Source organism: Fusarium phalaenopsidis, assembly GCF_050370095.1.
Source record: "Fusarium phalaenopsidis strain FUZ10S chromosome Unknown contig_32286, whole genome shotgun sequence".
NCBI classification, from domain to species: Eukaryota; Fungi; Ascomycota; class Sordariomycetes; order Hypocreales; family Nectriaceae; genus Fusarium; species Fusarium phalaenopsidis.
The window spans coordinates 2,041,720-2,062,748 of NW_028145413.1; the positions used below are offsets into that span (position 1 = coordinate 2,041,720).

Sequence of the window (21,029 nt, forward strand, 5' to 3'; positions counted from 1 at the left end):
CGAGTTACTTACTAGATAGCCAAGGGGGCAACGCCATCCACTTGGTAGCCCCAGTTTCCGTTCTGCTCCTCGGTAAGAAGCCAGTCATAAGGGAACTGCACAATGTTCCCCTGTACCATATTCAAAAGTTCCTCGGCCTCAGTGCGCGACGGCATATCATCAACGGTGAACACGCCACGCCGGCTGTTCTTAGTGGTTGCGCGGCGCCTACGCTTCACCGAACCAAACTGACCAGGCGGGGGAGCGTTAGTCTCTCGCGAGGACGGCTTCTCCAGGGTTGAGAAGGTCGTTCGACGCTCCCTGTTCTTGGTGCTCGTCTGCGGCTCCAAGAACCTTCCGTTGTTGCTCTCAAAAGCAGGGAATGGCACATCTCCCACCGAGTAAACGGGAGAAGGTGCCTCTATCGGCCGCTGAGTGTCAACGGCACTCTCGCTGTCCAGGCCCGTGTTTGGTCGAGACGAGCCTCCCTCACCATCATGCAATGCTTGCTTCTCATCCATAGCTCGCGGTCCCTCGTCAGGAATAACGATCTTGATTCTATCATCATCGTGATGTCCAGAAAAGGGCAGCTTCTCAGTCAGCTTTCCAGCCGCCTTCTCGGCTTCCGTCTGGGCAGCCTTGGCTAACACCTCCGGTCCTGGCGCGCCTACGCCGGCACCAGCAGAGGTGGAACCACGGTGTCGCGAAGAAGGGGGGAATTCGGAATCTTCGCCCCTTGACCGGCTTCGTCCCTCCATGCTTGAGCGGAACCTTTCGCCATAGGCCATGTATTCGCGATACTCGGCCCAAGTGCTCACCTCAGAGTCAGGCATGCAGCGGAAGACGCGGCGGTAGAGCTTGGTGTTGTTCTGAGCAGCGCGGTTCCAAATCTCGTCAAAGAAGTTGGGGTTGACCGGATCTTTCATACAGTCCTTGTCGATGTGGGCAGGGTGAATGTCTGCGGCCATCGGGTGGAACGCGCCATTGCTCAATTTTCCAGACTCAGGGTCAACATGGAGTGGAGGCCCTCCAATGTCAGTGTCATCGCCGATCGGCAATGAAGGCAGCTGTGCTGGTCGAGGCAGTCCCAGTTGCTCGGTAGTCCGTCGATTCAAAGCGGGCACAGGAGGAAGTCCATCATTGTTAGCATGGCCGGGCTCGAGATACCTGTTGTCTGCCAGAGGAGGATGTTGGTGTGCTTCCCTGGGAGACTCCAGCGTGCCCTTGCCCTCATTGCTAATGTTATTGACGAGGACTTCTCGGCCATTGACAATGACGGAGTCACGACCTGCGTCCAGGCCAGTCTTCTCGGCACTCTTCCATCGGTCAGGACCGTACCCAGTAACATCCAGTTCGTGCTTTCTCTTGCCTTCAGCCTGGGCAATATCTGGTGTTTCTTCTTGGTTGTCACTAGTGCTGGAGGTGTCGATCTCGCGGGCAGTGGTAACATCAAGATCGTGGTTGAAGCTGGGGATCTGCAGAGGCTCTGGGCGCTTGGAGTTAGAGGTAGAAGATTCGGGAGAGGCAACATCCTCATTGTAGATATCTTCCATCTCCTTCTCAAAGTCCTGGCGATCGAGCTCCTCGCGGCGCTCCTCCTCCAAAATCTCATCAACATCCAAGCCGAGATGTTCTCGCATAAGACGCAGACGGAGTGTGTGGGCAAAGCGGCCGACCTGATACGGTTTTCCAGCCATTGTCGACATGATCATGTCCGTGTCTCGAACAATGGCAGCACACTCGGAATCACGACTGCCAAGCATGGATCGCTCGTTGATGTTGGCAGAGCCAATAAGGGCCACCCGATCATCGACAATGATAGTCTTTGCGTGGATGTAGAGCTGCTCAGTCACGAGCACATCGTTGCTCATGATGCCCCATTGTCGAAGAGAGTAGAAGCCAATGTAGTCCTCTGGGTCAATGCCGGCGGCTCGGAGTCTGCCAAAGATGGATTGCTCTCCTCTGCAGATACTCGCGAACTGGCACATGAGAATGAGACGAACACTTGTGCCCTCCTGTTCGTCCACAGTGTTCTGGAAACCAGGCATCAGGGGAATGACGATGGCACATCGCCAATCTTCGTCGTTTTCGTGAGCCCGGATGATGCGCTCAACCAAGGCATCTCCAATTCGGTTCACGATCCGGGTATTATATGCCTCAGTGCTCGTGATGAAGAATTGGTTTTCCATGTAGACAAAGTGATCCGAGTCCTCGATCATCTTGATGTAGGCGTTTTGGATGCTGTGCTCGGTCTGCTCAATTCCCAGGGACCAAGTAGAGGCTGATCGAAGGATCTGCACCTCACAAGTGCCAGTGAGTCCGAGAGCCTCCAGCTCGTCCATTTTTGCGTCAGGCGGAGGTAGCAAGAAGGGCAGGGGACGAGTGGGCTTGCGTCCACGGCGTAGGTAGTTCCATCGCTGAACGAAATGACGCGTCAGATCTCTGGCAGGCTGTCCAACAACCTGCATGGCCACATCGTGCCAGGGCATTCTGGGGACCTTGCTTCGATCGTACATCTCCTCGTAGGGCTCATTGAGCCTGAAGAAGTCCTGTACTCGAGGGTTGGAGTAGTCCTTACCAGGGAAGAGCTGGCAATGCTCTGCGTCCTTGGGGATCTCCGAGACCTCGAAACCGGTTGGCTTATCATCAACAATCGGGTGCTGGGGGCAATCCCAACGTCCAAAACACAAGTCTATACCTCCCACGAAAGCAACGTCGTGGTCTACAATGCAAATCTTCTCATGATGCGCGAAAAAGAACTGGTTCTTCTTGAACTGGTTCGGTGATCTTTGAACAAAGATGTTGGGATGGAGGTTGAGCAAAGAGAACTTGGTATACTCCGAGTCGATGGGAATGGCGGCTTCGACATTTCGGTAGACAATGACAAAGACCTTGACACCCTCTCGGGCCTTCTTTTGCAAAAGTCTGTCCAGTCGCCACTTCTGGCTGATAGCCGCCGGTCTTCGCATGTAAAGCTCGGGGCTCAGCCACCAGTCGTGGATGTAGATAACGTCGCGGGCCATGTTGATGGCTCGAGAGACATTCCACATGTAATCACGGCCGTCGACAAGCCACTGAGCAAACACGTTTGTGCGTACAGGGGAGAAACTGTCGAATCGCTTCTCCTGGAACCAAGGGGTCTGCTTCAGCATCTCATTGATCGAGTCCTCAAACTGCTTCATGACGGACTGGTTGCGCGAGAAGAATCGCACCTTACGCTCAGATGTGCGGAGGGTGAGCGTATGGTGCTTCTCGGGAAGCGCTTCCACGGTCAAATCCATTTCATCCTTCTTCTGGTTGGAGCCGATGGCCTTCATTTTGTTCTTCTTTGAGGCGATGCTGAACTTGGAGTCGACGAGGTATACATCATAGATGTTCATGTTCTCGGGAGACTCGACACACACGATGTAGCTCTGTCGGACAAGGAACCACTTGCGGCTGTGACGAGCGATTACCTTGGCAGGTGTGAGAACGCGGCGGAAGTCCAGGCCCTTGGAGGACTGGATGTGTAGATAGCACTCCTTTCCGTGGTAGCTACCCTCAGCGGCAAGACGAACGCCCAACGCTGACAGCTCCAGGAAGCGGCAGAGTCGGTTGCTGTCCGCTCTGAACATGAGCCATCTGATCATCTCGGAGAGGTACTTCTCCAAGATACGCCGTTGTTTCTCAACATAGCGCTGCCTTCGTGTCGCCACATCCATACCCGCGCCCTCAGCACTAGACATCTCGCCAGGATCAGTAATACCCGTCGACCTGCGTCTGGGTCCCATGCCCAAAAAGGTACGAGACCTTCTCCTCTGGGCGCCGAGCATTTCTGGGTCACTAAAGACGCCATCTCCAGCTGCTTCAGTGGCGGTGCCCTCGCCTTGGGTCTCCTCGCCGCGGCCGCTGCCCTGTTCCTCGTCGTCGCTTTCCTCCCCCTTCTTACGGGAACCACGAAGATAAGGGAAAGCAGAGTAAGGGAACTTGGGCTGCTTCGGACGGCCACCCAAGTCCAGACGCCCAGGCATGTACTTGTCGTTGTTGATAGCGAACTTGTATCGCAGATGCAAGTTATAGATGTCTCGGAGTGTCCTTGTGACGGTCCAGCTCATCCTGCTCGGGCCACTTCCATATTCCAACTCTATCGTGAACATCCAGTGTCTGTCCTTGTCGTCATCCTCCATGGGGCAGCTGTCAGTGATGCGAAGCTTGAGCTGCTCCAGGAGAACCGGGATCCTCTTGTTACCGTGCTCATCTCTCTGAATCATACTGGCGAGCATGAGAACAGCGGGGGCTCCAGCTCTCAATTCAGCCATCAGCTCGGCCGATTTGAAGTAGTCGAACCTATCTTCCTTCTTCTGTCGGAGGAGCTTGAGAGTGTTCTTCACCTGTTTCCATTTCTGAGCACCAAAGGTGGAAGCCCTTTCAGATGTGAAAAATGGCCGTCGAGGAGTAATAGCATCGCCGTCCGACACACCTCCACCACCAAATACAGTAATTCGACGAAGGTGGCCCATCCGTCGTCCAACAGCACCAGGGCTTTCCACCTCATCGGCCTCCTCGCCAGGGGGTCGCATAGCAGGTGTCATCCACGAGTTCCCTCTGCGATATCCCCTCCCTAGACGATCTCGACCTTCGCCTTCAGACACTCCGTAGTCAGGAGCAGATGTATCGGGCATGCTCGCACGGCGCCTAACCATGCGATCAAAGGAGTCGAGGTCATTCGTGTCATGAGCAAACCGCTTTGGTGTTCCGGGTGTTGAACCATTCGTCCTCTTCATGCGGCGCATTCTTCTCTTCTTCTTCTTTGATTTGGTACCCTCGGCGTTGCCCTCGTCGGCCGTGTCCTCACCGTCGGCGTCGGCATCAGTATCCTCCTCTGTCAATGTACCAGGGATACCACGGGGCGGCCGTGAACCAGTAGGAGAGCTCGCCATGGATTGCATGCCCTGCTCAGAAGATGCAGAGGGCAGGGTCGAGGACTTTGACGTCTGCAGACCACCCGTGCTAGTGAGAGCCTTGAGCTTGGACATCAAAGAGACACCCTTGGACTTTCCAGGAGTATCAGGCTCCTCCCATGAATTGTTTCGAGTATGTGTTGGAGGAGACTCTACGCCCTCAGGTCGGGTGAACTGTACACTGCGTCTTGAGGGTGCCTGGCTAGTATCCTGGCCCTCTCCCTCAGGTGCAAGTCCAAAGTCTCGGTCGTTGATTCCATGATCCTTCAGTGATTTGGTCGAGGCTGGGGTAGATCTTGGTATAGCCGACGTGGGCGCCGAGTAGGAAGCGTGCGGGGGCTCAAATAGAGCGCCTTTGGTCTCGATAGGCGGAGGTTGAGTTTCTGGAGGACGAGCGACCTTGAGGTCGACGGGAGGAAGGAGATTGTTGGAAGCTTGTTTGGGAGGAGGCGGAGGAGTGACTTTGAACTCGGGATTGGAGGGCGAGGCGGAACGAGGAGTGACGTCCATGGGCGAGACGGACTCGTCCCGTTTATGCTGTGTCATGACGATGCTTCGAACTCGATTCGAATGGTTATGGTGTTGAAAGTCCTAGATGCTGATGACAGCAAACGAGAAGCGACGGGACAGGGATAGTTGCTCAGTTGACGTAGTCGAACATAGCATGCTGAATAATGAACAAGCGAGCGGACACGACACGAAACGAATCTAATATCGCCCAAGCCAAAGTAAAGTCGAGTCGATATACTCGTGGCGGAGGAACGAGGCTGATAAAAGGGGCGGGAAGAGTTGCAGTCGGCGCACGTTCGCTGCGCTTGCGAGAGGTGGTGACGAAGTGTGAGAGCGGTCGACGTTGGACGGACGGGACGGATTGGAATAGACACCCGAAGCCACGGTTCGTCGATGGAGGATAGAGGTTCGCAGCGACGTCTCCTGTCACGAGACCCTTTTGAGATGGAAGCTCCAGGGAGAAGTTCACAGCAGAGGGCTCGTATCATTGAGCTCCCGAAATTTGGAGAAACCCTTGTCAGGTCGGTCGCGGTAATGGACGATCAGACGGGGCTCCCTCTATCGGTGACCTGCGGATTTGGGAAGGATCCTGGATGGATGGAGTCCGCGGCGGCCACCTCAAGGCGATGACACCCACAGTCCGGGCCCCGTCGGTCGGTGGGAGATGGGGGTCTTTGCAGGGGAGTGGCTCCCTAGAATTGCTCCCTTGGGCCCCTAACTCAGGGCAGTCAAGGTCGGGGAGATCCACTGGCCCCGAGCGTCCATCCATCACGGACAGGTGAAACGGGTCCGCCAGGCGCCCGCAACGCCTCCCGCCCAACTCCAGATTCTTTACTCAGACGTTTCAGAGAGAAATAGAGATCTACATGGTTCGCTCAAGCAGCCGACATGTCATGCACGCAAGCGCCATCGTGGCCTTTTTCATCCACCGTTTCTACGCCTCAGCAAAGACCCGACGCGCAGGAGGACCTACTCTAACGGTGCCATGATGGATTTGCCCAGTGTGCCCCAAGCTCGCCCAGGTTCAAGGGAAATTACCTGCGGAGGTTGGCTGACCCAGATAAATCATTGATATTGGATGGATGGAACTCGCCGACAAAGGAGGCAGCCCATTCATTCATTCCGCGTATTGTTGACCGCAACCACTGGCTTTCCCGTTCAAAAGTCGTCCGCCAAGTTCTACTCGCGCACATGGGGTCGGGACTGGATGTGATGGGATATGGATAGCAAAGGGTGTGGAATCAACCTTCATCAGCTGATGCAAAATGCACTCGCCAAAGACTCGCGATCATGTGCGTAGACACTACATAGCCCTACCCAAGCTCGATATTGAGATATATGGGAAATGCGCCTGTACTAGTGATGCATGTCTTGTGGAATACATCCAATTACTTGAAAGCGTGGTGGAGCAAGCAATAGGAATATCGATGATGCCATACTCGTGATAGTCAACACACAGGAATGACTTGGTTGCACGGAATATCCTCCATTATGATGTTTTATGTTTCTTGAAATATCTAGCCCCCAAAAATTGACTCTGTTTAAGTGAAAGAGAATGTGCCGGTTGTCCCGATGCTTGTAAACCTGCCTGCATACATCCCCTTCACATGATAATGGTAACACAACACTAGGCGCAATTGAACGAACACATGGCGGTGACATAAGCTGACATGTTGCTGTTTGAGGCGGATGCCATCGACTCTATTAGGCAAGACGTCTGGTCGTGAATGATTGAAGCAAGGGTTTCGCGTCATCAGCCCTTTTTCAGCAAAATAGTTATCACTAGATCCACGAGTTGTGTCCATGGTAACATTGTAAGATTCTTGGAACCCGCACTTGAAACTGACAGTCACATTGAAGAAACATGTCGTCCTCGACGGGCGACTTAGCCGCCGCACAATGGATGGATCCCATGGGGTGTCATGATGATTTCAAGACGCTACGGTTGGAGCTAAGGGGATTTCTTTGCAGCGAACGTCCCCCGGCTAGGTCTGGAACGCAGGACGGACGGGGCGGCGGGAAACAAGGGGGTGCATCAGAATGTGTGTGGGAAGAGCCAACGCCAACACTGAAAACACTGAAGACAACGAGACACCCTCTTGATTGACAAATCCCATCATTCTAGTTTCTCATCCTCCTCTTCCTCAATCTGTTACTGTGCGCAAACTTGTCTCTTATCTTAACCAAGTCGTAATCTACTCTTGACGCCTATCTGACAGCCTAGACTCGACCAGCGTCATTGGCGCAACTCAGTAGCATCTCGGTGAAAACCACCAGAGACGTTGCCACGCCATGCAATCGGTCCTGATCCTCATCGGCGCCGCCCTTGCCTATGCCGTCTACACATACATCTCTAATCTGCGACAAAACATCGCAGAAGCAAAGCGTAGCGGCTTGCCCTACATCATCGCCCGTACGCCTGTCCTCCCTTGACTACGACCCCCATAACTGACATCTGACCAATCTAGCGTGTTCACCCATCTTCCTGCCATGGCAGTTGACGTTCAAATTATGGACGCCAATCATTAAACTATTCCCTAAACCATGGTGGGAGAGGTGGCTCGAGTATGTGTCTCTGCCCCTTGACTGAGCCGTGACTGACAACTACCAACTGGGTAGAGTCCTAACGCCTGGCTTCTCATATCGCACGCGCCATGATGGGTTCGCAAAATATGGCGACATCTTTATGGTTGTCTCGCCGAAGCTCATTATTACCATGGTCTGCAACGCCGAGGCCATCCACCAGATCACTGCTAGACGTGAGCACTTCCCCAAGTATGTCGAGACTTATGAGATTCTCCAGCAGTTTGGAGACAATGTCTTGACTACCGAAGGTGCTGTCTGGCGTATGCACCGTAAAGTCACATCGGCTTCGTTTAACGAGAAGAACGCAGCCCTTGTGTTCAAGGAGTCCATCCACCAGGCCAAGGGCATGGTGAAAATGTGGATGGGGTCCAACGACGACGACAGCGGCACTATTCACACTCTGGATCGGGACACCATGAGGCTGGCCCTCAACATCATTGGATACGTGGGGTTTGGCTTCCGGTCGCTTTGGCCTGGCGAGACCCTACCTCCAGATGTGAACCCGAGGTTGGCCAAGTATAGTTCGCTTGAACCCTCTACTGGACACAAACTAAGCTTTGTGAACACCGTTGCTATCCTCTTGGAATACATCCTAATGCTGTTACTTATACCACGCTGGTTGTTGAGTGAGTGTCAGCGTAGGAATTGCCAAGATGTTCGTATGCTAACACAACTTCAGGACTGATGCCCTTCAAAAAGGCCCATCTCGCGGCCGACGCGCACGAGGACTGGTGCAAGTATATGCAGGAACTGATGGATGAAAAGATCCAGGAGGCCCAACGGGGCGAGCGTGTCGACGGCATGGACTTGATGGGACAACTCGTTAGGTCAAGTTACGGAACAGGCGAAACCCAGGGGAAACAGGGGGCTGAACCCAAGAAAGGCTCACTAACCCGTGACGAAATCCAAGGAAACGCCTTCATCATGCTCGTGGCTGGGCATGAGACAACAGCTAACGCCATGCACTTTATTCTGCTCGAGTTGGCAAATAACCCAGCATCGCAGAGGAGGCTTCAGAAGGATATTGACGATATCCTTGAGGGCAGAGATCCGAGCTCATGGGAATACGAAGGCCTAGTCAACCCAATGATGGCCAGCATGCTCGGCGCATGCATGAACGAGACGCTTCGAATGATACCTGCCGTGGTGGAGATCCCTAAGAAGGTAACTCCAGGTCAGGATCAGGTCATCACGGTCGATGGGAAGAGACACCTCCTTCCGAGGGGCACAGTCGTGTCTCTGGTTGCAGTGTCGATCCAGCGAAATCCTCGATACTGGCCTGCGAGGCCAAGCAAGCTGCACCCAGGCGAAGGCGACGTTAACGACTGGGTCCCTGAGCGCTGGTACCGCAAGAGCGAGGACCCAGTAGCCAAGGAAACAGATACGGAAGAGCCAGAAGCAGAAGACTTTGGAGGTTATGGAGGCTCAGACATAAGCTCTCAGCTCTTCCGGCCGGAGAGGGGGGCTTATATCCCCTTCAGTGACGGCCCGCGGTCATGCCTGGGTCGTAGGATCGCGCAGGTCGAGATCATTGCAGCGCTTGCCGTCATCTTCCGGGACCATAGTATCGAGCTGGCCGTGGACGAGTGGGCAAGTGACGAGCAGGTTGAGTCGATGGACCGCGAGCAAAGACGCGAAGTATACGCCAAGGCGCAGACCACAAGCCGCAACAAGCTCCTTGGCGCTAGTTCAGTGCTCACACTGAAGTTGAACGATGACCATGTGCCCGTCAGGCTCGTTAGAAGGGGCCAGGAGAGGTTTACGAGTTGGATATAATGATCGAGGTACATGATCCAATAGACAGTAAGAGCTGCCCTTGTTGGGAAACACTCGTGAGGAGTCCTAGAAGTGATCGAGCTCGTGATTGGCAGACCTTGAACAGGCGATATTTGATCAACTTGATGGCAGCACCGATGTTACACCTGATTGGGTCGATTGATTCGGGTGCGATGTGAGCGCTTAGCTTGACCAACAGCAGTCTGGATTCATCAGTCGCGTCCCAAACGCAGAACACGTCACGCGTCGGGCTGGAGGCGGTTGGAGTAAACACCCATATTAGGATGTTTAATGGTGTTTCCTGTGGTGCAGGATGAAAACATTGGTATGAGATACTTTTTCGCGTGTTATTGGGTTGACGGACCAATATGTGTTCAAGTTAAGGCTTCGGTCAACTAGAAGTCATAGCCCAGAAGGCAGCTTCCCTTTGACCATTATTGTGTCTGTTCTCGAAGTAACAAGTGCAGTAGAATAGATTCACCCAGTTAGGTAAATACTGTCTGTAAGATACCTAAGTAGGTCAACCGAGTATTACAGCAGACATCTAATGTATGGCCTATAAGGTCTCGTCGTGATAGAAAGCAAGTCGTGTCACGGAGTTTGTTTGCCTCGTTCAACCGCATCCAAACGTTCTAGCGCCGATGGAACAAATGGATGAATGTCATCATCCGAAAGCTCTCCACCGGCAGCTGGAGCTCCAATGCAGGCAGGCACGCTGTGAGGTCATGGCCTTTCTTGAGCTCCAGTGAATCAAGCGCCTATGATTTTAGTGGCCAAGCGCCCGGCTCCAACTGTCCATCTACATTCGTTCCAGCTCCAGACAAGCACAACACGGTCAGGCTGATCTGCGGGGACCTCAGCTCCAGGCCAGAAAAAAACATAAACAACGCAGGACCCGCTGACACGGGCCCTCTTGCTCCGCGCGCCGTCCACCTCCATCTCCAGCTCCATCACCCACCCAACACCGTCGTAGGCGAGATCTCCATCATCGTCACCATCGCCAACATCATCATCGCCCGCCCACTTTGAAGCAATTCCCACGGCGCCACCAGCCCTCGCCAACCACAAAGGCCATTGAAGCCATTTCGTCTGCTCCTCTAGTATCGCCTATTATAGGCGACATCCTCATATTATCGCCATGTCCAACCACAGCTACAACTCTTGGCTGAAGACCAAGAAAAAGCCCGAGCTTGCCCAGCTCGCCCAGCAGTTTGGCCTGCAAGAGTACGTTTGCTTCCCGCAATTGCGCTTTCTTTGTCTACACGGTGCGCGCGACAATCTTCAACAAGTAGCCCTTTGGCGCATTCTTTGTTTGCCCATTGTTTGCGCCTCGCCTCATACCCCAGTCCCGGCGTCATCGCGACGCGCCCACTTTCCATCACAACCCCTCGATGCGACAAATAAGCCCCTCAACGCGCTGACTTTAATTGATATAGCATCGCCGGTTCCAAAAAGGATGACTTGGGTATTGCCCTCGACACATACCTCTCGGAAAACTCGTCGCGTTACCTCGCCGATCCTGAGCTGGCGGGCTACTTTAACAGCCGCTCCAAGGCTCTCGGCTCGCCCGTCAAGAGGGAGGTGATGCGCGACGAGGCCGACAAACCCCTCAAGGTCTCCCGCCGACGGACGACAAAGCTCTCTGAAGAGATTACCCCTGAGTGAGTCGCCATTCCGAGCTCCTTGGTCCTCTTGTCGCGTTGAAACTGCGCGTTGCGCAAGAGCGCGTCTTGTGTTGACCGAGAGAGGAGCTTGCGCCTTGCTCTCTGGACCCCCAAAGCTGACCAGGCCTTCTTTGGCATGTACAGGAGCGACGATGCTTCTCCCCAAGCTGCATCCCCTCAAGCAGCTTCTCCCCAAGCCATATCGACCGCGCTCGTCGAGACTCCCGGCCGGGCTCTCTCTCAGGTCGCGGCGCGCATCCCGCTGCCTGCCACACCCGCCGACGTGGCACTCGCGGTAGATCGCTCGACCAGCGCCGTGCGCCAGCGCGTCTCGTCGATGTATGAGGAGAGTGGTATCACCGAGGTCAGCCATGCGACGCGCGACACTCTCAGCACTGTCACGAGCGTCCTCTTCTGCGTCGCCGCCTGGGAGCTATGGAACGTCCGTCGCGAGGTTCTAAGCAACATTTACGCCTTCACCATCCCCGCCATCCAATTCCTCGGCACCTCCGACTACCCTGTCTACGTTCCCGACATGTTCCTGCTCCTCTCGTCCAGCTTCTGGTCCCCGACCTTGACCTGGATCTTCACCAGCGTCGCCGTCCCCAGCTTCGTGGGCTACTTCTTCAACTTGAGCGCCACCAGCACACCACCCACCCGCGGCCGTCTTCGCTCCAACAATGCTGAGTATGTGGTTGACCCCTTGACCTTCAGCATTGTCAAGGCCCTCATCTCCTTTGTCGTCTATGGACAGGGCGTTAACTTTGGCGGTCTTCTCAACGATATGTCGATTGTGCGCCTCAATAACGCCATCTATGGCGGCTACAAGGGAATCTTGACTGGCACTGCCATCACTGGTCTTATGAGCATCTACGACGCGGTTCTGAGGAAGTAGGAGGCGACAATACTTGGTTCACGATGTGTGGTCTTGTAACTGCTGCGTAGACCTCGGGCTCTTGCTACACCCAGAGACGATGCAATGACAATAACAAGAAATAGCTCTAAGACGCTAGCACGTTTCTGACCACACCAGAATCAAGCTTTCTGGGTCACTTTGGCCCAGCGAGTATTTCTGCTTGTTCTTTCGGGGGGCCTCGGTCGCCGTGGCGTTCAAGGTGTTGATGGCGTCTTGGGGGCGTTTGATACCTGGGGGGGGACTCTTTTTTTTATTCTTCAAACCGCGTCTACTGCATCTAGCGTTCTCGGCGGTGTTTTTGGTTGATATGGATCTCGAGCTGTGCTCCTCAGCTTGGGTCCTTGGCCTCAAAAGCCTTGGTTTGCATCACAAAGTCTATCTACCCACAAGGGTAGTCCAGGATGAAGCGGACAGGGGACAATTGGGCTACCTGTGAGATGATTGGATGTGGAAATCTTGTGTTGTTTTTTCTACGGGTAAACGGCCAACATGGGACTTGGGTTTGGCTGGAATGAGACACGGAGGCCGGCGAGAGGAAAGGCGTCATTGAATGAGTGAACGACGACTAGGCTGGGGGGGGTTGGAAGGATTATCTCGTATATTGGGAACGAATGACTACATGCACTTTACGCGTTCATGCTGGCTTCAAGGCTTGTGTCATGAGTGCTATTTGGTCCACTCGATTCGTAGAAGCTACACCCCGCTTGTTGAAGAGCATCAGACCAGTGTCTATCTATTGCCTTTGGTCTTCCTTGGTTTGAGTAGAAGCGGATAGGTGCTATCTGAGCTATCCGAGGTGGCTGGTAGTCGCAAAGGTATCCGCTGCCCAGCATCCATGGATGATGATACTATACTGCATTGGTAAGAAGCTAGCTCCCGAGGTAGCAATCCGTCTTATCTTTGATACTCCCAAAGAGATTGTTGCCCTGAAACTTGGCCTTGGCCAAACAAGCCTCTGGAAAATGCGGTGAGTGATGCTTGCCATTTGAGCCTGTTCTGTTGACGCCGGTGGGATTCCTAGGTGCAGATGGTACTTTGGTGCTAGCTTGGGTTAGGACACGGTTACATCGAATGCAATCGCCGTTGCCGGCTCAACGCCGAAAGGACGTGGCCACAACTTGAATAGGCCAACGCCACAGGGAAAAGATGAGTAATTAACAGGAGAGAAGCTCGTTTCAAACCCAGGTAAATTTCACACCTAACTACCACCTCTTCTAATACTAGATCGAATCTATACAAGTAGCACCGTTGTTCACATGTGTCTTCCCAAATGTCCCCCATCCCAAACGCCCCGTAGCATGGGCGGAGAACCTTTCCGCTCCTGGTCCCGGATGCCTCGTACCCAGAAACAACATGCCACACAGTTAAAATGACAACAGTCGGGGTTAAAAAAAAACAAGAAACAGTCGAATAAGGTTAAAAGAGTTTTGTTTTGAAAAAAGGCAGACAACCTTTGATTCCCAGCGGAGAGGGATTGATTAGGACGGCGTTCTGGAACCCCTTGCTGGCGAAAGTACCCAAACGTGGAAGTGAAGAGATAAAAACGAGGTTCAAATAATAAAGTGTCTAGGTAGGTCTAGGCCGAGTCCGCTGGTTGGTCCGTAAACAGACGGAATACAAGTCGGGTCGAACAAGAATCGGGTAAAATGGATGCAGAGAATTCGCGTCGTCTCCCCTCTCATCATGGCTGATGCGTTCTGCGCCGCGCCGCGCTGCGCTGCGCTAGTCTCGTCTCGGATGGATGTCTGGCGGTTCGGGTGTCGTGGGTATATTTGTACAGATGCTCCTGCAAATGCGTATGTGCGTGTGGTGTCTGTCGTGTGCGCTGGTCGAGGGGGGAGAGGTGGCGTCGCCTTGCTCATGACGGCGACATGGTGAGGGAGGTTCTCATTACGGCTTCTCCGAAGGATGCTCGAACTTGATGGGATGCACCAGCATACCACGCAGACATAACCGGCCGCTGCTGTGCTCATCCATTTCCTCCGTCTTGCCACCTCGTTCCCGTCCCTCGTTGGCACGACCACCGTGCTTTCCACGGCCATCCATCTGCGCATAGCCCAGCCATCGGCGCCACAGGAGACCACCGAACTCGCTATTGAAGTACCAGCTGGTACCCTTGTGGTTGTGCTCGTTGAGCTGATCGAAGGGGCTGCCAGGGCCTGATGTTGAGTGGTCTCGGCCAGCGTTGAAGGCACCGTCAATCTCGCTGAAGGGGTACCAGGCTCGGTCCAGGAAGACGGGGTGAGGCGCGTACACACCCTTCATGCCGTGATGCAGGGCGACGGTGGGAGGGAACATCTCCGAGAACATGGTGTGGTGGTATCGCCACACCTCCTCGTGCATCGACATGAGCAGGCGACGGCTGAGACGAGAGGCAGTGATGATGGCGCATCGTCGGGGAGGGGGGGCCTTGTAGCCTGTGGCATCGTCCGAGAAGACCCAGCCAGACTGCTCCGTATCGAAAAGCGGGTTGAGGGTGATGATATCGGCGTCCTCGCCAACACCGCACTTGGATCGATCAGGGGCATCCGAGCTGCAAGAGGGAGGCATCATGGTCTGACCCCACTCGTCGTGTCGAAGCTGCTCCTTACCCTCGAAGGACAAGGGACCGAAGATAGGAGCACGGCCAGAGGCAAGAGTGTCGTGCTGGACGCTCTGGGAGAAGTTCTCCCAGGTACCGTGGTAAGGGGGAATATAGTAGCGAGCGCTGCGCTCCCAGAGAAGAGTGCGAGGCTGCTCCTTGGCCCACTTGCCAAGACGGTCAAAGAACTCGTAGTAGCTGCCCAGGTATCGCATATCCATCTCCCAGTTCCAGTAGTGCTCGTACTCGGGATGTTGCATGGCAAAGACTTGGAGAGGGAAGTGAGCACTGCGGTAGATGCCGTGGATATCGGCACCACTGGGGTTCTCAATGGTCTCGCCGAACCTGCCGGGGTACATGAGCCTCATCTGGGGCTCGCTCCAGAGCGAAACGAGGCCACGGAACTCGGCGGGTACGTTGTCGTTGATGATGCGCTGCACAGTCCACTTGTCGGACCAAATGGGCTCATCAATGTTGCGGACCTGCATCAGGAAGTGAACCTGGTATTCGCCACCGGATCGGAGAGACAGCTCGTTGATCAGGGCGCGGAAGTTCAGGACAGCAAGCTCAGTCCACTTGAAGCCAGTGTATGTACGGACAACGACAGCAATACGGCCCTTCTTGGTCGAGCCTTCCTGAAGCTCCTGAGTCTCGGGGCTGACCTGCTTGAAGCGGTGCTTGTTGGCCTTGTAGCAAGCTTCCTGGGCCTCACCCCAGTTCACATCGATGTAGTTGATCTTGCCAGTCTCGGCCCAGATGGCCTCGTTGCCGGAGCTCTCGGTGTCGAGTCCAGTATCCAAGCCACCGTGGGCTCTGCTGTAACCAAGACCGTAAGGGCCGTATCGGCTGAAACGGTCAAAGCAGACATCATCCCGAAGACCCAGGAGCTTGTAAGAGCCAATGGCAGGGTCGGGCATGTGCTGAGGAACACCGTTGTAGGCGTACAGATCCGGAGCGGGGACAGTCTTCTTCGAATCGAGGTAGCAAGTCTTGATGTCGGTAGACTGCTCATAAGGGCTGTACTTCTTAGGCTTGGGAACATGGTCGTTCATAGCGGGAGAGGGCAGGGGAGCCTTCTCAGTAACATTGGGGTACTCGGGCTGCAGGCTGGTCTTAGGGACGATGGTCCGGAGGCCATGGAAGTAACCATCCAGGCTGGGAGAGAGGTTAGCAATGCGGGGGGGGCAGACAAGCTAAGGGGCGACATACTGAGGGAATCTCAACCAGGGCATCTTCTGAAGCTGCTCGGCAACCTCCTTCTTCTGATCCGCCGTGACATACTCATCCTCGGGGACCGTCTCCAGCTTTCCGTCACCGTCCATGTCACCAGTCAGCATCACAACGGGCTCGCCGTTAGTGTTGATGACAGTGGCAGTTGCGACGGGCTCCTGGGTCCTGGTACCACCGATGTTGTAGCCACCATATCCGGATTTTCTGGACTTGACGAAGATCAGAGTGACGAGGAAGGCGATGCCGATGAGCCAAGTAAAGACTCTTCGGTAATGGCAGTGGCCGAAGAGGGAGCGTAGACGAAGCCGGGGCTTCTTTGTCTTTTCGGAAATAATTGAGTATGGGAGCAGGGGGTCAATCTTCCTGCCCAGAGGGACTCGCGAGCTGTTGTTGCGGGCGGCCATGGTGACTGAATGGCGCCGCTGCATGCTAGGCTGGGAAGTCTGGCACGCTTAGGCCTTGGGTCGATCGAGTCGCAACGGTGGGTGTTGTTGTGTGCGTGTGGCAAGTTGAGGGTGATGTGTTGTTTATGTGAGATTGAGGTTGAGAAAATTAGGGAGCCTAGGACAGAGCGAATGTCGAGGTGGAGCCGGCCGTCATCGAGGAATTAAGTCAACGGGTTGCGGAAACTGGCGAATTTGGCCGGAAAGCAATTCAAGTAACGACTGGCAGTCGTCGAGACAACCTATGAAGGGAACCGACGAAAGATGAAGTCCGGCGAGGAGCGGAAGTTGGTGGGCGACGTCGCTACCTCGTCATCAGACGAGGGCAGGTAGATAAAAGAGACTGAACACGACTATCACGCGACGCAACGCAAAAGCAAATGAAAAGCAGCGCGAAGCTTGATGAGCAGCGCGGTGCCTTTGAATTCGCGATTGAGAAGAGGAAAACGACGGCGTCGAGGACGGCGATGGACAGGCCGGAGAGCGAAGGGCGTTGACGGGGGGTGGAAGAGAAAGGAGGGGGAAGGGAAGAGGAAAAAGAGTCGACCAAGAAGAGATAGGAGAGGGAAGAGAAGAAAAAAAAACCGAAGCCAGGCCAGGAGAGGCACGAGCAGGGGATTACGGACACGGGACAAGGGATTGGCATCCCAGGGCCAGGGCCTTGCAGAGAGAGCGATAGGGGGACGGGGTAGGCAAGAACCAAGTGTGGCCAGGGGAGGGGCCCGCTACGGGGTCCGCTAAGGGGACCTAGGGAGGGAAGGGGGTGCGTAGTCGCATCTACTCTTCTCTGCCAGGTACGGTGCTATTCCTGAGCTGACCTACTGTACGATTTTAGCCCTTGCGTGCCCTTCGTGGTGGTGGCGGCGCGGTCTGCGAAGCGCTGGAGAGCACATCTCAGAGGGCAACGTAGCCATCGGCAGGCCCGGGACACACAGTGGTTGGCGGGAGGGAGCGCAGTGGCTTGGCGACGCCGATGGAATGGCTGTGCTGAGATGGAGGTTTGATACGATCACTGTGGCAGAGCGAGCTCGGGTTGGTTTACACCCGCGAGAGACGAACACAGCTGACACTGTAGCTGAGAGTCTACTAGTGTCTGGACAGACTCCAGTCTCTCGAGTCCATACTTAGAAACCCGAGGTGAGGGCCGCAAGATGCCCACTACAATCATGGGCGTGTTGCAACAAGGTGTTTCCCTTCTCCGCCTGGATGGATTCTAACCCGAAGCTGACCCCCAGCAAGGCATACGGAAAAGTACATTGGCAGCCAAGTGTCGCAGCAAAGATACCTCTGGCATTTGGAAGAAAATGATGGAAAGAAGTCCAGTCCAGCACCCGCAACAAAACACGACCCCCGTCCCGCAGGTTCAAGCTTTGGCAAGATGGAACCTGGAGGCTCCAAAAACAGTAAAGGGTGGGGGCTGGTCACCACTCAATTCTCTCCCCGGGCCCCTCGACGCACTAGGGAATCACCTCAACGAGCGCTGTGAATGGCCCTTGAGCCAACGCCCAATGGGACGGCGTTGCCGGGCGGAGAGCCCATCAGCCAATGGGCGGCGCCAGAGACACATGCTGTCCAACGAGAGTGCGAGTGTGAGAAGCTGTCGGGGGAATTGCTGGCCTGGATTGGGAGAGGACCCGGTCCAATCCACGCTGATCTGACATGGAACGGCCATCATCAATCATCAATGCTTGTCAACAACAAACCATCGGCCATTTCTCATCCCCCATCGATAATGTCATCGCAGCGTCGTTGCGCGTTTTTTTGCCTTTGAAGACGGGCGCTTTTTGTTCCGCTGCCATGGAAACGCAGTAAAGCTGACGGATCCATTGGTTGCTTCACTAGCTGTTGCATCTTCTGTACGTCGAGGACAATCACTGACAATCACAACCAGCAACAGCAGCAGCAACAGTATCAGCTTCACAAGCCTTGACCCGAGCCTTGCATCCCCTGGTATTGCGCCATATCCCAGCAAGTCTCCAGGCCTCATCCCAGCCAGAAGCGAGTCGGGGGCTCGTGGGTCTGTGGGTCCACGAGAGGGTCAATCCACCCCTTGGTTCAAGCCCCTTTCGTCAGGAAAGACAAGAGGCTCTCGTGGCTCTCTGCTGCTCCAGAGGCTTCAGACATAGAGGCAGACACTCACTACAGTCCGGTGGTTGCGCGTCCCGAACTCCTGATCGACACCTGAGCATCAGAACCGCCGCACCTCGTGCTTTGAGCCGCCTGTCAATCGCCACCTACACAGCACAGCGCGGCTGTTTGAGTGGGGAGGCGGCCACATCCCGAAGAATCGGCCGTGGGACTCGTAATTGTCGGGCGTTGGTCGTTGTTTCCAGAAGATGGAAGGCAGGCGGTCCCTTAATCATGGATGCTCTGAGCGCCTGCGGATCGGTTCAGATAGTACCACAGACGCGACGACCTGCCCTAGAAGGCTGGAACGAGGTCCTCAGCAAACTTGGGCCCTTGAAGTTGAGCGAATGAGTTACCGACGCGACCCTCCTCTTCCGCCTTCTCTATCGACGGGATGCTTCTCAACGTTCCCTCTCAAGCCTGGACAACCAGTCTCGGATAAGCGAACCCCCTAGCGGACAGCGGCCGCACCCCCTTCGGTCTGTGGGAGATCGTCGGTGGCCCTGAGAAGAGGCTGTTGAGGGTCCTCCCGCCACGCGTCCCTCAGTCTCAGCTTTCAGTTCGTTGCGCTTCTCACATATTGGGCTGGTAACCCGATGCTGGGGGTTATTGAGACGGCCGAACCTGGGGATGTCGATTCCAGAATGTCGTGCCGGTGAATGCCTGGCAGAAATCCCCATGCTGGAGGTGATTCTCACTGCATCTTTCTCTCCACCGCCGGTCTCACTCTTACCAGGTTGCATGGCGTATCAAGAAGTTTGCTGCCTCTTCCGGCCTAGGCTACAGAGCCGTTGACTCTATTCTAACTACCGGCGGGCCTCTAAAGCTGACACTTTTCCTTCAACCGCCTCTTGCACCCTGACAAGAGCATCCCGCTAGGGCGTATTTGGCCAAGATATCACTTTGTCCTCTTGCCTCGTAACAGACGCCACAGGTGGCACCCTCGAGCGAGGACCAGCACCAAGGGACGGCCCCACGAGCTTGACATTAATAAACAGCACATTGCTCGACGCCCACACGCAGATGGAGCCGTCGTAACGGCGAGATTGCCAAGGGGGTCAGTCACTGACTGACACGAACTAGAAATGGGCCCTTGAGAGGCCAAGGGAGCAGGGGATGAGGCCTGCCAATTCGCAGCTTGCCTGGGCCTGCTTTGGAATGGCCAGGCCAGGAAGCAAGCCGGTTGCTGACATAGTGCAGGTTCGTTATTAGCTCATCATCGTGTTGGAGGAGACATCTGGATCTTGCTTGCTGTGACCCCGACGAGGCTGGGCGATGGACCATGGCTTTTCGTATCGGCAACTTTGTTTTTTTTTGGCTCATCGATCCAACTCCTCAGATACGGGTTCGGGTAGAGACAGACCCTCAAAACGCCTCTTTCAAACGACACCCGGCGACGGCCATGCCGTTCCACGTCATGGTCCCCGTGGTCGTGTTTCGGCCGTGTAACGTGTCGCCGGCGATTCTGCTGGCAAAACCGGTGGCCAAGAGGTGATCCTTGACGAGCATCTCATCGCATCGGAACATCTCCCACATTCACTGCCGGAGAAGCTTGTTGTCGACGATGTTTGCTCTCTCCCCAGGGCAGGACCAGGGCGCCTTGTTGTTCCAAGTTTCTCGCCATACCTGAGGACGGATGGGTCTCGTTCATCTCCTGACCCAGCAGGTCAGGTCCTCACACATACATGCATATCGAAGCTAGACGGAACCTGCGGGCGGCGCCATTTGGCTGGGCTTTTGCGAGAGTGAGTAATCTCCATGTCGTGGGATAGCTCCAGTATCATTTTGAACAAGCGGGTCTCGCCGTGACGCCAATGCTCGTGTCCACCAGTCACCACGTCGGACCTGGCAGCCCTGCATGCCTCCCATGCCACAACGCGAAGCATTTCATCTTGTTTTGACCTTCGAGCCCAGGAATCTTCATCTCACCCCCTCGAGATTCCCGGCCCGGATTCCCCAAATCTGTCCCCAGCTCCGCCGTGCCCTATCGCATAGCACCACAATGTGACACTGACTGATTGGAGCCGCGGATCGATGCTTGACACACACATCCATCCCGTATGGTTATATGAGATAGATGAGAGTGCGGATACGGCCTTGTTTGCTCTCTCAAGTCGGCCGCCTCTATCACCTGCGACAGGCGTTTACCTCTCCCGCGCCGTCTTTATTTAGCAACGCCACAGCTCGCCTCCCACCGGCAGCCCACTTCTGGCGGCCGATTGAGGCGCTCCACGCGCGGCACCAGCGGCATTGCATGGTGGTGTCAGCAGCGTCATC

General features: G+C 55.0%; 4 protein-coding genes across 4 annotated transcripts; 2 read left to right on the forward strand and 2 right to left on the reverse strand.

Moving 5' to 3' along the window:
• Positions 1 to 11: 11 nt before the first annotated feature.
• LRP88_02963 (uncharacterized protein) lies at positions 12 to 5,465 on the reverse strand (the record flags this gene model as incomplete). Its single annotated transcript, XM_083239594.1, has 1 exon — positions 12 to 5,465. One exon carries the CDS (start codon positions 5,463 to 5,465, stop codon positions 12 to 14), a length of 5,454 nt encoding a protein of 1,817 aa, XP_083104724.1.
• Positions 5,466 to 7,721: 2,256 nt separating this feature from the next.
• On the forward strand, positions 7,722 to 9,791 carry LRP88_02964 (cytochrome P450; the record flags this gene model as incomplete). The annotated part of the gene is made up of 4 exons (XM_083239595.1): positions 7,722 to 7,842; positions 7,898 to 7,994; positions 8,049 to 8,641; positions 8,695 to 9,791. 4 exons carry the CDS (start codon positions 7,722 to 7,724, stop codon positions 9,789 to 9,791), a joined length of 1,908 nt encoding a protein of 635 aa, XP_083104725.1.
• Positions 9,792 to 10,929: 1,138 nt separating this feature from the next.
• LRP88_02965 (uncharacterized protein) lies at positions 10,930 to 12,350 on the forward strand (the record flags this gene model as incomplete). Its single annotated transcript, XM_083239596.1, has 3 exons — positions 10,930 to 11,015; positions 11,228 to 11,452; positions 11,600 to 12,350. 3 exons carry the CDS (start codon positions 10,930 to 10,932, stop codon positions 12,348 to 12,350), a joined length of 1,062 nt encoding a protein of 353 aa, XP_083104726.1.
• Positions 12,351 to 14,261: 1,911 nt separating this feature from the next.
• LRP88_02966 (DUF3405 domain-containing protein) lies at positions 14,262 to 16,586 on the reverse strand (the record flags this gene model as incomplete). The annotated part of the gene is made up of 2 exons (XM_083239597.1): positions 14,262 to 16,107; positions 16,162 to 16,586. The coding sequence occupies 2 exons, from the start codon at positions 16,584 to 16,586 to the stop codon at positions 14,262 to 14,264; spliced, it is 2,271 nt and encodes a 756-aa protein (XP_083104727.1).
• Positions 16,587 to 21,029: the final 4,443 nt, after the last annotated feature.